This window comes from Anser cygnoides, chromosome 5 (assembly GCF_040182565.1).
Source record: "Anser cygnoides isolate HZ-2024a breed goose chromosome 5, Taihu_goose_T2T_genome, whole genome shotgun sequence".
NCBI lineage: Eukaryota > Metazoa > Chordata > Aves > Anseriformes > Anatidae > Anser > Anser cygnoides.
In genome coordinates, this window is record NC_089877.1 from 27,219,009 (window position 1) to 27,234,306 (window position 15,298).

Sequence of the window (15,298 nt, forward strand, 5' to 3'; positions counted from 1 at the left end):
AAGATGTATACTTTTTTCTCCATTTCATTCCATCTGTAAATATAGGTGTGGTACATGCAGATGAATTAAATTGTTTGTGATTTTTTTGTTGGTTGTTTTTAGAATTTCAAAAGAGAAGAACAAAATTTTGTGATTCAGAATGAAATCAACAACTTGGCATTTTTAACAGGAGATACCAAAAGCAAGATGTCTAAAGTAAGTTAATAAAAATATTTGGATCAATTAAATCTTCAGATGTGTTTAATACTTTGTAAGAAGGCTCTGAAAATCTACTCAGATTGCTGCTGCTCTGCTGATAGAAGAAACAAAAAATAATGTTGCTTCTTGATGACAGGCATGGAAACAACTATGCACAATATAGACTATGTACCTTTGAGTTAGTTAATAAGTGTGTTAAATTTTCAAAGACATGAGATTAAAACATGGGTCTTGATTTGAAGAAGTTACATATAAAAGAGAACATGGGTCGTAATATGTAATATAGCTTGTTGGTCCTTTAAAAAACAAATCAGGTAGAATATTTTGTAAAAATAAGTGACAGTAAGTCCACCTGCTCTTTTTCTTGTGAATGTCGGTATTGTTCAGCTTTGACGGAGTAATGCTGCATTTGCATATCTCTCTTTATTCATACGCATAGTGTGCCATATGTGCACTGTTTTTCTCATTTCTTATTAATGACCACATTCAGTTCTTTTTTTTACTCATTTTCAATATGACAAGATGCTGACATGATGGCTGGAAAATACATTTGTTACCTGCATAATAGAGAAAATGTCATTGTGTCCTTTGACATTAGCTGAGGAAGACTGCCTTGCTCATAACAAGATCCACAAGTCAGATGAAATATAATTCCAAGGTAGTGTTGGTAAATATAGGAAAAAAAATCATTTATATTTATAATGTGTTTTGAGAAATCCTGTTTAGAAATGCTTCAAGAAGAGGTGGGGTTTGTTGTTTTGTATTTCACTGTATTTTGATTTTGTCTGTAACTTAGCTACAGTAAGCCCAACTTTATACAATAGAGAGTCAGAAAAAATGTCTCATTACATTTTTTTAATTCTCTTGAAAAACATTTGCTTCTTTTCTAAGTTTTTGTTTTGAAACTTGGTTGAGCCAAATCATATTACTGGAAAGTTTACAAGTAAAAATAGTGGATTTTCTGCTCATCATTAGTTCATGACTGATACTGAACAGCAGTTCAAACTATATTGAAAATTCTGAAAAGGAATTTTTTAGTGCATTTTCTTTTTTTCAAGATACAGCTCTTTGAAATTTAATGATAGTATTGAAGTGTTTGTATAATCCTCATTAGTGAGATGATTAGTGGACATAATGCACGTTATGTGATGGTTAATTACATGCTAACACAGTCTAACAGAAATCTCTATACTTTATCATATGGCAATTGCTACACATACATATAATACATAGATTTTGAAATTTGTGCGTTAGAATTGGTCTCAGGAGCCAATAAATCAATCTTTTCTTTCTTTTTCTTATTTTTTTTTTTCAGATCATGGTAGATTAGAATCAGATAATTCATATTTTATCTGAATTGTATCTCTCTGCAGTATTGAAAAGATGGTGTAAACTGTTAGTGTCATATTTTAGTAAAAGATGGCATGGCAGGAATGACAAAACAAATCTTCACCAAAAAAAGGATAGCCTCATACTGCTCTGATTTAGATAAAATCACAGGGATTCAGCATCAAGAATTTATATAACCCAAATTTGAAAGGGTTTAGTTTTAAAATTAGATTTCCAAATACCTGTTATATATATTTTAACTAATATATTTTTATATATAACATAGATGTAGATGCATATGTAATGTGCTTTTCTTCATATGGCCATACAATACACTGAGATCATAAATCTTTTTATATACGTATAATTTTTTGTAAGCATACTAATGCAAAATCATAACATTCAAGGATGTTGTGCATGGTTATTGCTAATATAGGAACAGAAATAAAAGACTGTTGTTAATGACTGAATGTTTTGTTAACCTGGTACCATATCTGCAATAGTGATTGCAGAACAGCTGATCATTTAGGCCATTTTTCAGGACTCAAATGCCATGATACAATACATGAGGCATCGTTTAGAAGTGTTGTATTGGTTCTCTATATATTGTTTCTAATCAGGAAATTTATAACATTTTATAATATATCATATAAGTGCTCTTAAACCCCAGTGTGTTCATTAAAGCATGCATTTATATCTGATTTTTTTTTAAGACTGCATAGTTTAGAATGAACAAGAAATTATCTAAGTAACAGAATTTCAGAATTTACTATGAGGTTTGTTACTTATTTATATATTAATGGAGTAATCAGTAATGCACATTATGTTAGGGAACAATATTTTTATAATTTCTTGCTTTAGTATTAACATTTAGCTCAGAAATGACAGTACGACAGAAGAATAACTAGCACTTTCCTCTTTATTATGAGTTCTCCTTTATTCACATTATGTTTAATGAAAGCAATTATATACAGTATTTACCCAGCATGAGAACATATAAATAAATGTGAAAGTGAACACTGGCCATTAACAGTGAGTCCAACACGAACAGTTCTCTTTAAAGGCGAAGGGCCCTATGCTGATCCCAGACTGCTTTAGGCAACTGCCTACTTTATAGCAGAGACTACCAGCTTTCCAAAGATCTAGGATGCTGTGATGGTGGTAATGTGTAATGTCTGATATATCATGGGAGGTTCTGTATCTTTATATGCCAAATGCAGAAAAAGTTGTGCTGAGGATGAAGATTTAGGGTTACGTTATTTTTCTGTAGCTGATATCAATGGTGACAAATGATTCACTGTTACAATAAATAAATAAAAAAAAGATATAGTACCCATTGTGTTTTGATTATACAATATTAACTTTGTTAATATATTCTCAAATAAATATAATAACAGCTGAGAAAGTTTTTTAATTTTTCTTTTCTAAAAAAATGGCAGCAGAGTGCTCGGAGGGGAATGGTAAGTTAGAGAACTTTTAGTGCGAGAGAGACTGGTAACTTAGATTGCATTGAAATAAGAGATTTGTGATGGCAGTTGAAATGGAGAAATTAAACATGTTCTTTTCATCCTGTATTTGTTGTTTTTGAATCCTTCATAGGTTTGTTGATAAAATAGTATTTTTATTAGAATGTAATAATTCCCTATTGTTTTACGGTTAATTGGTATAAAAGTCTAAATGTAGACATTAACATGTACGTAATAAATGTGTAATACATATGTGGGCAATTTTTCTGTGTAATCTTTGGAATCTAAATGAAGGTGTGGTTGGATATATAACCTCAGTTGCTAAACACTTGTATATCCTACTGAAGTTTAATATGACTGGCATTCATTAATACAATTTTATATCTATTTTTAAAAAGCATCTGTATAGGCCTATTATAGAAGCCTGAGGCAGTCAAAAAATCAAGTTTGTATTACAAAACAGCATTATGATTTGTGCCCATCTGTAATACGTTATACATATTATTTGCAAATTTATGGTTATTTGAGGATTTTATATTAATATTTTCTGCAAGAATTTTAGATCTCAACATTGAACATTTCAATTGCATAGAATATATTTCCTTTACTTATATTATGGTAAATTATGAATGGATTACTTTTATGGTCATTTTTAATAAATGAAATGGAATTAGCATTTACTTGCCTTTACTTACCTTTAACGTGTATCTACTGAACCATGTCTGTGCAGCATCTACATATTTCACACATTTTCAGTTAAAATGTATTATTTGTCTAAGTACGGTATTGAAGATTCTAAGGTACTTACCACTTATTTGGTTATTAGTCTGTCATTCTTTTTTGATTTACAGAAGGTCTTTACTATGTGACATAATTATCGTAGGATATAGAAACATTTTAATAGTAGCTTGGCTTCAAAGTTTGAGGCCAAAAAGCAAACATTATAGACTACTTCGAGTATCACAAGAAAGCAAAGTTAGAATGAGAGAAATCATGGAAAGCAGGGGGTAGAGTTTGTTTTTATGCGTTTTTCTCTTTGTTTTTAATCAACAGATTTCTACAGTATTTTCCCATGCTCAGTCAAGGATTCCCTTAAGTAATGCTTAAACTTTTGTGCTGTTTCACTGTAGCAACATAGTCTTGTTATCTTTTTGATATTACATGACACAATCATAACCTAGCTTTGGCTATGAATACATGTTCATTTATGTGTATGTATGTATGGTATTAACATAATAAAGAGGTAAATAAAACTGTATGTGTGAGTTACAGCTGAGTTTATAATAGTGTTCTCAAAATGGGTACTGCTGGGAGATATGAGCTTAACTCAAGTTTTCTCTCAGACTGTGTACAAGACAGTAACGTGTTAGACAATGGGAAAATACAGCTATAAGTGAAATGTTCCATCTTCTTGGTGGTGTCTTGATTTTGTTTTCTATTTCTAAGCATTTTTTTTCTCATTGATATTTAGGGTTGGGGGTAGGAAGGGTTATATTGTTGGAATATTTTTCATTATTGGTTTATCCAGAATTCCAAACACCTTGTTCCTTTTAACAATACTGGGGAAAGTTTCAGTAATTAGTATATTGATGTGTTTACTTATTAGATATACTTCCTTACATGCTGAAGCACTGAATAGTGATGTATTATATCATGCTGAATAGCAGCAGATAAATTTAGAAGTACAATCATTTAATAAGGATTAAGCTGGATAAAAATTATTTCACTAAGGTCTCAATTATACACTCACAGTTTATTGTTTTAGCTACAAACTTACAATATTTACTGTCCTGATAGAGCTGAGTAAGTTTATTACTAACTTGTAAAGTTACCATCTTTTCATCTCTTTTACTTATGTTTTTCCCTTTATTTTTCTTTCATACAGGCCATGCAAGTAAAGGTACAGGTCAAAATGCATGATGTGTTTTTGTTTTATCTTTAGAAATGATCAGGCTCCAAGCATTCTTTCCATTGATCATAGCAGTGGCGTCACAAAGTGAAGGCCCAAGTCCCAAATACTATAAATTTTCTCTGAGTTAAAGTGGCAGCATTTGAGCAGAGCGGCTGAAATTCGCGTTAGCACACCCACATGTTGTTTTAATGTAAAAATGTAATAAAGTTGTATTTTGTAATTATTTTAGATGTGCATTCCCCCTCTGCTGTCTTTCTGCATTCTGGGGTATTTTTTGCTAATATATTGTAGCAGACATTGTAAAAATGATGCCTAAGTAGAGTCATCAGAAACATATCTGGTTTATGATATTCAAGAAGAATAAATGGGAAAAAGTGTTATAGCTTGTATCCTGTCTGTAGATGAATGGAAGATTGTGTTAGAATGAAGAAGTTCAAATTAGATACAGAGTTCAACTACTACCTTTTTCCAAAATTAAAATGGGTCCTTCCTAATCATGTGAGATGTGAGGACAGTTTTGAATAGTCCTTGTTTCTTTTATACATTTAATGTATTCAAGGCTTCCTTAGTCTCCAGTGAACCGTAGTTCATCTTCCTTTCCATCATTCGTATTATTTTAATAATAATTCATAATAGAGATAATAGAGATAAATACTTTTCAGCCTATGGTGTGTTCTTCATTGATGATACAGAATGAAAAGCAAAATGGATCCCTTGGGATCCCTTGGGATCCATTTTCATGGTTTTCCATTTCATCTGTCCCTTCACCCTGTGCCCTGAGAAGTATGATGATGGTGTGAAGAGTTTGTAATTAATTAAACTGGAAGCATAAGATACCACAACTGCTCACTTTTTAAATAGATCTGACTTCAAGCCTTGCTATTTTCAAACTTACCCAGGTATATAGAGTAGGGTTTAATGAACGCTCTCATGATGGTCTGATAGAATGGTTTATCTAAGGAGGGTTGGAAAAATATTAATTCCATTATCTTAACCTGTTTTAGCTATATTTAATATAAATATTCCTTATATTTTTTCAATATAAATATTCTACTTTTTGATTATATATTCAATTATTATCAATCTAATGGAAAATCTGTAATTCTTTTTCTATATATATTTGTTTGAAGAAATTTCAGCTTGTGTGTTCAAATCCTTAGGCAATAAGATCATTGTTAGGCGATCAGAATATATCATTCTTCTTGCTGAGGTTCTTTTAGCACAGCTAATTCTTTAGGGGAAAATATACCCAATTTAAAACTCTTTACGTTGAAATTAAGGTATTTTGTTCACTTATATAGTTACCTATTAGAACGTAAAGAGACATAATATTATTGCTTTTTAGGTTTCTGTCTGTGACTCTACTTACACATTTATCCACGAGAGTTGCAAATTAATAGACAGCAGAATATGATGGCAAAGGCAGAATGAATCTTCTTTTCATGTTTTAAAAACGTTCAGGTGTTATGTTCACCTAGTTATTAATCTGAAATGAAAATTTAAAAAAAAAAATTGGATGTGTAAAATGTCCCTAGGCATAAAGATGCAGAAAAGTAAAAGTCTCTCTCTTCTTCCTTTTATTTTTATTTTTTTTAATAGATCTATGTATATATGTTGGTATTCCTTATTTAATATGCATAGTGACGCCACTGGAATATAGTGATACATTGTGGGATTTGTTTGTCTGCTGTCAATGTAGAGTACAAATAATATCATTATTATAGTCATTACATCATTGCTATTTCTAAGGCACTTCCAAAAGCAAAGCTTTGAGGCAAAGTACTCTCTTGCAATTGCTAGTTCCTTAAGAAAGGAAGCCACATCCCTTGTGTGTTCCCTCTGACCTGCAAAATGATTTCAACACCAGCTGTATACACAGAGATTCACCATCTAGAAGACAGAATCTGCCAAAATTTCCCATCTACTGGATTATGTATAGCTACCATTTTTTTCTTTTCAGTTATGTGATAATAGTGTGGTAATAATTGGTAACTATGGATTGCAATGGATTCTGCTGTATCCTTATGTGGAACTACACAATATATTATACAAAGAGTAGTCAGTAAAATTTAATTGACAGAGGGAAAAGGATGTGGAGGGTTAAATGCAAGCATTTGCTGTTCAGTAGTGTTTTATAAGCTTCTAGGCCTAGTCCTGAAATCTTGTCTTAGGCAAAACTCCCTTACCTGTAGTAGGAGTTTAATCTAGGTACAGAATTCAGAACTGGGCTATTTTTATGTTGTTGGTGTTTACCATATGTTCATTAAATATATGGATCTGTTCTAAAGGTTTTGGTTTGCTGTCTCATAAATTAAAAGTTGCGTGAAATACCATTGTACACTGTCTATTGAAGATAGGACAATGTTATTTTGTTGTTCTGTTTATTCCTGTCTTTTTTGTTTTCGTTTTCCTATTGTTCACAATCTCCAAAGCTGTAAACGGATTAATTTTTCATTCCAGATTTACTTACATTAGCCAAAGCCAAAGGACAGTGCTTTTCCCAGAGGCATTGGTTCATTGGCATGTTATTACAACCAATCAAAGTATTTTAGGTACTGTTATTTCTTAGGTGAGGTAAATCAGACAATATTCATTCATTGAAACTGTGGATGGCTGTATCTTCATGAAAGTTTCTAAAAAAAATGTAAACATCCTGAATTTGACTCTGTAACGTTGCAAACTAATACCATCCCCTGAGACTGACATAGCTTTTAACTCTATAGCTGTTTCTGATTTGAGAGGTAAGATCCAGAAAATATAGCTAGATTTATATGTATGAATGCATCCAAAACTATTTTACTGCAATTAAAATATTACTGTTACTGCAGTTTCATCATTGGAGCACACCAAAAATATTCCTGTAATTTCCCACTCAAGACTGTACACCTCTCCTCTAATGTAGCATTTTTAATTAATTATGTACTACATTAGGAACATAGTTTTCTTGGACCGCTAGGAGAAGAATATGTTGGAAGAGTATGTGGTAGGAGAATAATTACAGTCATTTACCTTTGTATTATTTATTTAATTTAAATATTTTTATTACAGTCTGGAGGACAAGATCAAGAAAGAAAGAAGTCAAAACGTAGAGGGGATTTGTACTCCATACAAACATCCTTGATTGTAGCTGCACTTAAAAAGATGCTTCCTATTGGCTTGAATATGTGTACTCCTGGAGATCAAGAGCTCATCTCTTTGGCTAAGACTAGATACAGCCATGTAAGTGCATAATTTGTAATAGTTTTTAATGGAGAATAAACAGAACTTTATTAACAACTTGGAGGCATAAATATCTAAGCAGTTAATATAATAAAATATGTCAATGTACTGTAAGCAATTACAGCTGCTAATTGTGCTTTCACAAGACAAAGTGGTGTGCACAGACAGCTATCATCCTTTCCATGGCATTTTCCATTTGTATAAAATGCAAGAAGGCCAACAGCGTCCTGGCTTGTATAAGAAGCAGTGTGGCCAGCAGGTCTAGGGAAGTGATTGTCCCTCTGTACTCGGCTCTGGTGAGGCCGCACCTCGAGTACTGTGTTCAGTTTTGGGCCCCTCGCTACAAGAAGGACATGGAGGTGCTCGAGAGAGTCCAGAGAAGGGCAACGAAGCTGCTGAGGGGTCTGGAGAACAAGTCTTACGAGGAACGGCTGAGGGAGCTGGGGTTGTTTAGCCTGGAGAAGAGGAGGCTCAGGGGAGACCTCATCGCTCTCTATAGGTACCTTAAAGGAGGCTGTAGAGAGGTGGGGGTTGGTCTATTCTCCCACGTGCCTGGTGACAGGACGAGGGGGAATGGGCTGAAGTTGCGCCAGGGGAGGTTTAGGTTGGATGTTAGGAAGAACTTCTTTACCGAAAGGGTTGTTACTCATTGGAATGGGCTGCCCAGGGAGGTGGTTGAGTCACCATCCCTGGAGGTCTTTAAGAGACATTTAGATGTAGCCCTTAGTGATATGGTTTAGTGGAGGACTTGTTAGTGTTAGGTCAGAGGTTGGACTGGGTGATCTTGGAGGTCTCTTCCAACCTAGACGATTCTGTGATTCTGTGAAAATGTACATTTACATGTACATATGCCAAGTGAACAAATGGCTGGAGTGCCATCCTACAGAAAGGGATCAAGTGTTTTTGAGTGATGGTAAGCTCAATGTTAGTCAACATTGTGCCCTGGCATCCAAAAGGACCAACTGTATTATGGGGGTGCACTAAGTACAGTTTAGCTAACCTGGTCGACAGAAGTGATTGTCACACTATACTCAGCATGGGTGTGGCGTCACCTTGAGTACTGTGTGCAGTTTTAGGCTCCACAATATAAGGATATAAAACTATCAGAGAGTGTCCAAAGGAAGGCACTAACCAGTGATATGTCTGGTGACCAGTGGTAGGACCTGAGGGAATGAAATGAAGCTGTATGGGGGAGGTTCAGATTGGATTTTAGGAAAAGATTCTTCCCTGAGAGCATGGTCAGTCACTGGAACAAGCTCCCCAGGGAAGTGGTCCCAGGCATGTTGGTATTCAATAAGTGTTTGGACGGTGCTCTTAGATAGATGGTTTAACTGTTAGGTTGCCCTGTGTGGAGTCAGGAGTTGGATTTTTTGATTCTCATGGGTGCCTTCCAACTCAGGACATTGTATGGTTCTATGATACATTTGGACCAAATGCTCAAAGATCATTAGTTAGCTTTAATTCATTTCAAAGTTTAATCCTTGTTTTGTGGTCACAATTTAAAAACGCTTTTGTCCCATGCTCTTCTGGTAGTATACGTACTTTGAAAACAATGAGGTTACTTTTATATTATAACAATAATTTTTTATGTTGTGCATGTTCTTATAAGATGAATCATAATCAAAAACTGAGAAGCACTTCTATCTTTCTACAGAGGGACACTGATGAAGAAGTCAAAGAACATTTACGTAACAACTTACATTTGCAGGAAAAGGTAACAAAATCTGTCTGGGATAGCACTTTTAAACATGAAAATTGCAATTGTTTATCATGATCGTGGTACATAAAAAAAGCAAGTGAAAAGCTATTAGAAAAATTGTCATTTTAATATTTTTGTTCATAATATTTTCGTGACAAACCTGGTTTCTTTGTAGATTTGGCTGGTATTTTCAAGTTTCAGGAAGTCCTATAGAACCAGTGAAGTGTAAAGAAAGAGATAATGGTAGTTTTAAAGTTATAATTACTTAAAATTATCTCAATCCAAGAAGAAAATAAAATTAAACTAATTTCAGCTTCCTATTTTGAACTTAACTGTCTCTAACCATTAAATAGTACTTACTAATATGCATTTTAAAGTGACTGTAATGAAATAATGAAACCATGTGTCATTCTGGCACTTGAGAGTTTCTCAAGCACATGAGAATAGCACCTACTATTTAGATGCTGAATATATTGTCAAAGGTGATACCAAAATGGAGTCCTCATTGTTCTACAAATATTTAATTAAGATCATTGCCCATATTTGAACATAATACAAGTAATTCATTTTTCTCTAGTAGCAAATGGCTGTCCTGTTGCTATAAATTTGAGCTTACCTAAATTTAAATTAGACACAACAGGTAATTCTAATGTGTTTTCTCATATTTTTGTCTTGGCTGTTGCAAAAAAAGCCAAAACTTTGGCTGTGACTCTTCACCTACTGACATTCCAGCTGTCTTTGATTAAAATCCATAAAACGGATTTTCCACTGTCAGTACAGAATTTCACCAATCTCAGTGCTAAATGTGCTTCCTTATTTTTAATGGAGTTAAATGCAATAAGGAAGTTTCAGGGTGGATTATTTGGTTTCATGAAATAGAATCTTGCATGAGAACGGAGTTCAGAATCTAATGTCTTTTTTTCTGAGCAGCTAGCAAATGCTAATTTGGACTGAAAGGGACAGATGAAGTGGGAATACCTATAACATTCTTCATTATGCTATGAGAATAATAATGGCAGTAGTGAAATTCACTATCTTCATTCAGCAGCTTTAGTATGAAATATGTTGCTTTTTAGTCTGATGATCCAGCTGTGAAATGGCAGTTAAATCTGTATAAAGACATTTTGAAAAGTGATGAGCCTACTGACCCTGAGAAAAATGTGGAACGTGTGCAGAGGATATCAGCTGCTCTGTATCATCTGGAGCAGGTATAAAGTTACATGTCTACACTGTGCTTGTTTTAAAGTAGAATGAGTTTCTTTCCTTATAGAAATTATTTCCAATTCAGAGTGTGTCATTAAAATTTTCAGATGAAAGCAATGCATGCACACACACACACAGATGTCTATATATGCAAAGTTTTTAATGTCATGTGCTGAAGTGCCTCAATTTTGTTTCAGGGAAATCTCAGGATGTATTTGCCCTTGCAAAACTTTACTGTAAAGAGTTGTATGAAGTATAACGTACAAAACATCAACATTCAGTAGATGAAAACTCTGGAATTTTAGGGAGAAATGTTTGCATGTACATTTACTTCTAATATTACTGATTTTAGCCTGTCTTCCATTTCTGTACGAGGATTCTATAGCAACTTTTGAATCTAGTTGTCTGTGCATTCAAATGCTACTATTTTAAATACAAAAATGCATTTATAATCTTCCCACGTAAAGTTAATTCTTTTCATTCACAAGTGATATAGCACAGAAATTTGTTCACATGAATGATTAAATATGCATAGTTATAAACAGGCAAAGTAATCATTATGGAGTTTTATGTAGGAGTCCCACCCATGAGATATTCTGGTATCTCAAGCTTTCCTGTATGAACTGAGAGGCACTGTATATAAGGCCCTCAGTATTTTTTCAAAGTATTTAAAAATATATATTTTTTTCAGATGATGTAGGGTTTTTGTAACTTTTCTAACTTGTTAGCAAATTGTAAATTTTCTCATTTTTTAGATACATTAACCAGTGTCTAAAAAGAAAATTTGGAATTAAACGTGGAGTTTCCATAGTATGTAATAAAAGATATTTTCCCATAGGTTGAACAACCGCTGAGATCAAAGAAAGCTGTTTGGCATAAACTCCTGTCAAAACAACGCAAAAGGGCTGTTGTTGCTTGTTTTAGAATGGCACCATTGTACAACCTGCCCAGGTAAATGGCTGAAAGATTTATTTTTCATTAATTTTGTTTACATTTCTGAGCGGAAATATTACTTGTGTGTATACCTGCAAGTTTGCTACTTGTTTGGATTGTGTAATGGAGTCTAAGAAACAAGAGTTGGGTAGTTATCAGCTAATTCCTCACAGTAGCAAAATACGTGTCTCATGACAAATAACCAGAGGGGAAAAAGACCATAGGAATTACACTGCTTCAAAACCAAAATGCTTCATTTTTGTCAGCCGTTATTTTCTATATTTCCTCATGTTATTTGTGAAAAATATGTTAAGATGTTGTTGCTGTTTCTGTCCTTTTTTTTTTTTTTTTTTGCCTCTGATTGGTTGTGCTTTATTCTCCTGTGCTTGTATATTTTTAAAGCTTTTTTTTATATGGCAATACTCTTATTGCATGAACACTCCATGCTCTAGCTTGCATGAAGCTTGCATCTAGCTTGCATCTTCAGCTATTACATCCAAATTATATATGCAGTAAAGGAGATATTGCGGCAGAGCAGTGCACAATGAGATTTTGTACTTGCGTGTTGCTCTGCTTATTACTCCAGTTGAAAGTAGATACCACAAAGTCTGAGATAAAGTGCATCCCATGCCTGGAGTCATCTACTGATTTAAACCATGTATTAACACCATAAGCAATTACTGTCCTTTCACTACCATGTTCTTTTCAATGTGCTTTGTATTCAGGTGCAGCCTAAGCACATTTCTAATGAAATTTGCTTCTTCACTTTTGTGTTTTATCATGGTTCATGTTTAATATTTTTGTTCAAAGATTGTTTGCAAAGTATTTAACAAAAGAGTTGCATTACATTTTAAAATGCCTGTATAAAGCCTATTTACATGCTTGTTGTCAGCTAAAGGTCTGTAGCTGTGCCACTAACATACTAAGAATGCAAGGTTTGCACAAGACAAATAAAAGCCAGTTATACCATAAAAAGCAAACATCTTCATGAAAATAGTAGTTCTAAAGTCTAATAGCTCTCTAAACTGTCACAATGCCACTAGGCAATCTTTATGGAGACAGAAAGAAATGAAATGAAACAACATGAAACCAAACTGATTAGGGTTGAACTATCAAGTATTTTATCTTCAAGAACTCTGCTTCAAAAAACAAGAGGAAGTGGTAGATATTTCAGTATAACAATTTTGTGAAGTTTTTTTTTTATAAATGTATTCTGGATTTATAATTCTTAACATGTTTGGATTATATATGAGCACCTAAATGATAAAAATAATTCATTTTATTTTTGTCTTAAAAAACATATATTTAGGATTCATGAGGTTGATGTAAGACTTGCCAAGGGGCAAAATGTGTTATGAATCTGTGTTTTCGTTTTCAAGAAAATACAGAATAATACTCATTGAAATATAAAACTTAGAGTATCTGTAATTTTCATTAAAAACTTCGCTGTAAAAACAAAACAACAACAAAAAAAACAACGAGGTTGGTTCTTCTCAATCTTTATGGTAGATTTTATGGTGGAGTTTAAACCTAATTTTAGTATGAATGTGAGGCAAATCTGTCCCATTATTTCTTCTTCCAGATTATAAAAATGAGCTCTCTATTTTAACCAATTTTTATTGTTTTTTTTAAATTAATTTTTAATTAAAATTTTAATTTTGATATCTGCATTTCAAAAAAAGGCAAGAGTGAAAAAACTCCTCAGTTGATAGGTGCAGAAAAAAAAAGTTTTAATATTCATTAGTTTATAGACAGATTTTTCTAGGTAAATCATTGGATTCTGACAGGAAAATAAGGCTACCACACTATTTTGCACCTTATTGCATATATAACTCTCTCTGTCATTTAAATTGATAGTGTTGTTAAGACATCTGAACCCTAGGGAGTCTAATTTCAAGTTGGGTGTGATTAATTCTAAGAGCTATGTTAATCGAATTGCACCACAGTTTCAAATGCAGCTCCTGATATCTTGTATATTTCCTCAGTTTAGTTGCAGCTTTGTATTGGGAGTGTTAGTTCTAAAATTGATGATTTATTTAAAGGGCAGTAAATTAAAAGGCAGTAAGCAAACAGTTTATGGCGATACTTTAATTTATCCTAGAAAAGATTAATATCTTCAGTGGATAATGATCCCTTTCTTTTGATAATTTTCTGGAGATTTATATGGCTTTCAATATAATTTAATGTTAATTTCCCATTTAAATCTATTTTTCTTCAAATGCATTCTTATATGTATCAGTTTTTAGGAATTCCAGTAGGATATTTCAGCAATTGAACTGTCTTGTTGATATGCAGGTTTGTTAAATTATAGAAAAAATGTTTTAACTTCTTTCATAACTTTTTCAAGTACTTCCTTTTCTGAGAAGTACTATGAGGTACAAAATAAATAGTAGTTTTATTTTTTTTTCCAAGGAAAAAATGTCAGTGAAGTTAGAAAATACTAATTCTTTATTCTCTGTTTAATGAATGTATGTTAACAGCTTTGAAATAGTGTCTTGTATGAGAAATGCATTCTCTAAGATTTTCATATTTATGTTTCATCTTTTAAGGAAATTAATTTGTAAATTATTTGTCTTATTGTCTATCATCTGTATATGCACATAGATACAGCAAAGTTATACATGGCAATTTTTCATACAGAGTTTACAAATACATTCTTTCTGACTACTTTATTGAATTTAACTTGTGCCTTTGTTGTTAGTTCTTCAATGAAAACCTATATGCTTTTCTTCAGACACAAAATTAGCAATTTCTTCCTGAGCACCTTTCAACGTGTTTGGCTGGAAAAAGTACATGAAAAAACTCAGTATGACAGGCTTATACTCAAGTTAACGGTAATGTAACTTGTGGAGAGCCTCTTCCTTATGCGCACACTTATTCCTTCCCAGCCATGATTTGATGTTGCCATAAAACATGAATTTGTACAATTTTCAGAGTGTATTCTGATTGGTCAGTTTTTGAAAACTGATAATAAAATGTCACCAGTGCAGGAGGGAGAGTATAAAGGGTTGACTAAATATCTGTGTCACCATAAAATGAGAATTTATGTGCAGTGTCTTTAGACAAGTCATAGTATATACCATCAATTTGTATAATTATCGGTGCAGGATAAAAGTGAACAAAAAGGCTTTGTGGAACAACCTTTGTAACCTCATGTAGAGCACCTCAAAACAAGATTTTCCCTCAAATGCGATGTAATTATGGGATGGTTTGGTCAATATTATGCGTAGTCTTATTGCCATGAGCTGTATTTTCTGTGGAAAATTTTCCAGTTAAATTACTACTTTATAATAGTAATCAATATACCTAAGAGTTTTCTAAAATTGGTCTTTTTCTAGA

General features: G+C 33.0%; 1 protein-coding gene across 11 annotated transcripts in view; it reads left to right on the forward strand.

Moving 5' to 3' along the window:
* RYR3 (ryanodine receptor 3) overlaps positions 1 to 15,298 on the forward strand; it is a 234,166-nt gene that overhangs the window by 186,561 nt on the left and 32,307 nt on the right. For 6 of the 11 annotated variants that reach the window (XM_066997687.1, XM_066997680.1, XM_066997684.1 and 3 more), the window contains exons 69-74: positions 103 to 195; positions 7,954 to 8,124; positions 9,779 to 9,838; positions 10,900 to 11,031; positions 11,865 to 11,977; positions 14,694 to 14,793. In XM_066997687.1, coding sequence (XP_066853788.1) covers positions 103 to 195; positions 7,954 to 8,124; positions 9,779 to 9,838; positions 10,900 to 11,031; positions 11,865 to 11,977; positions 14,694 to 14,793 — 669 coding nt within the window. The remainder of the gene's footprint in view (positions 1 to 102; positions 196 to 7,953; positions 8,125 to 9,778; positions 9,839 to 10,899; positions 11,032 to 11,864; positions 11,978 to 14,693; positions 14,794 to 15,298) is intronic. The other 5 variants (XM_066997681.1, XM_066997686.1, XM_048058621.2 and 2 more) reach the window with 1 other exon arrangement.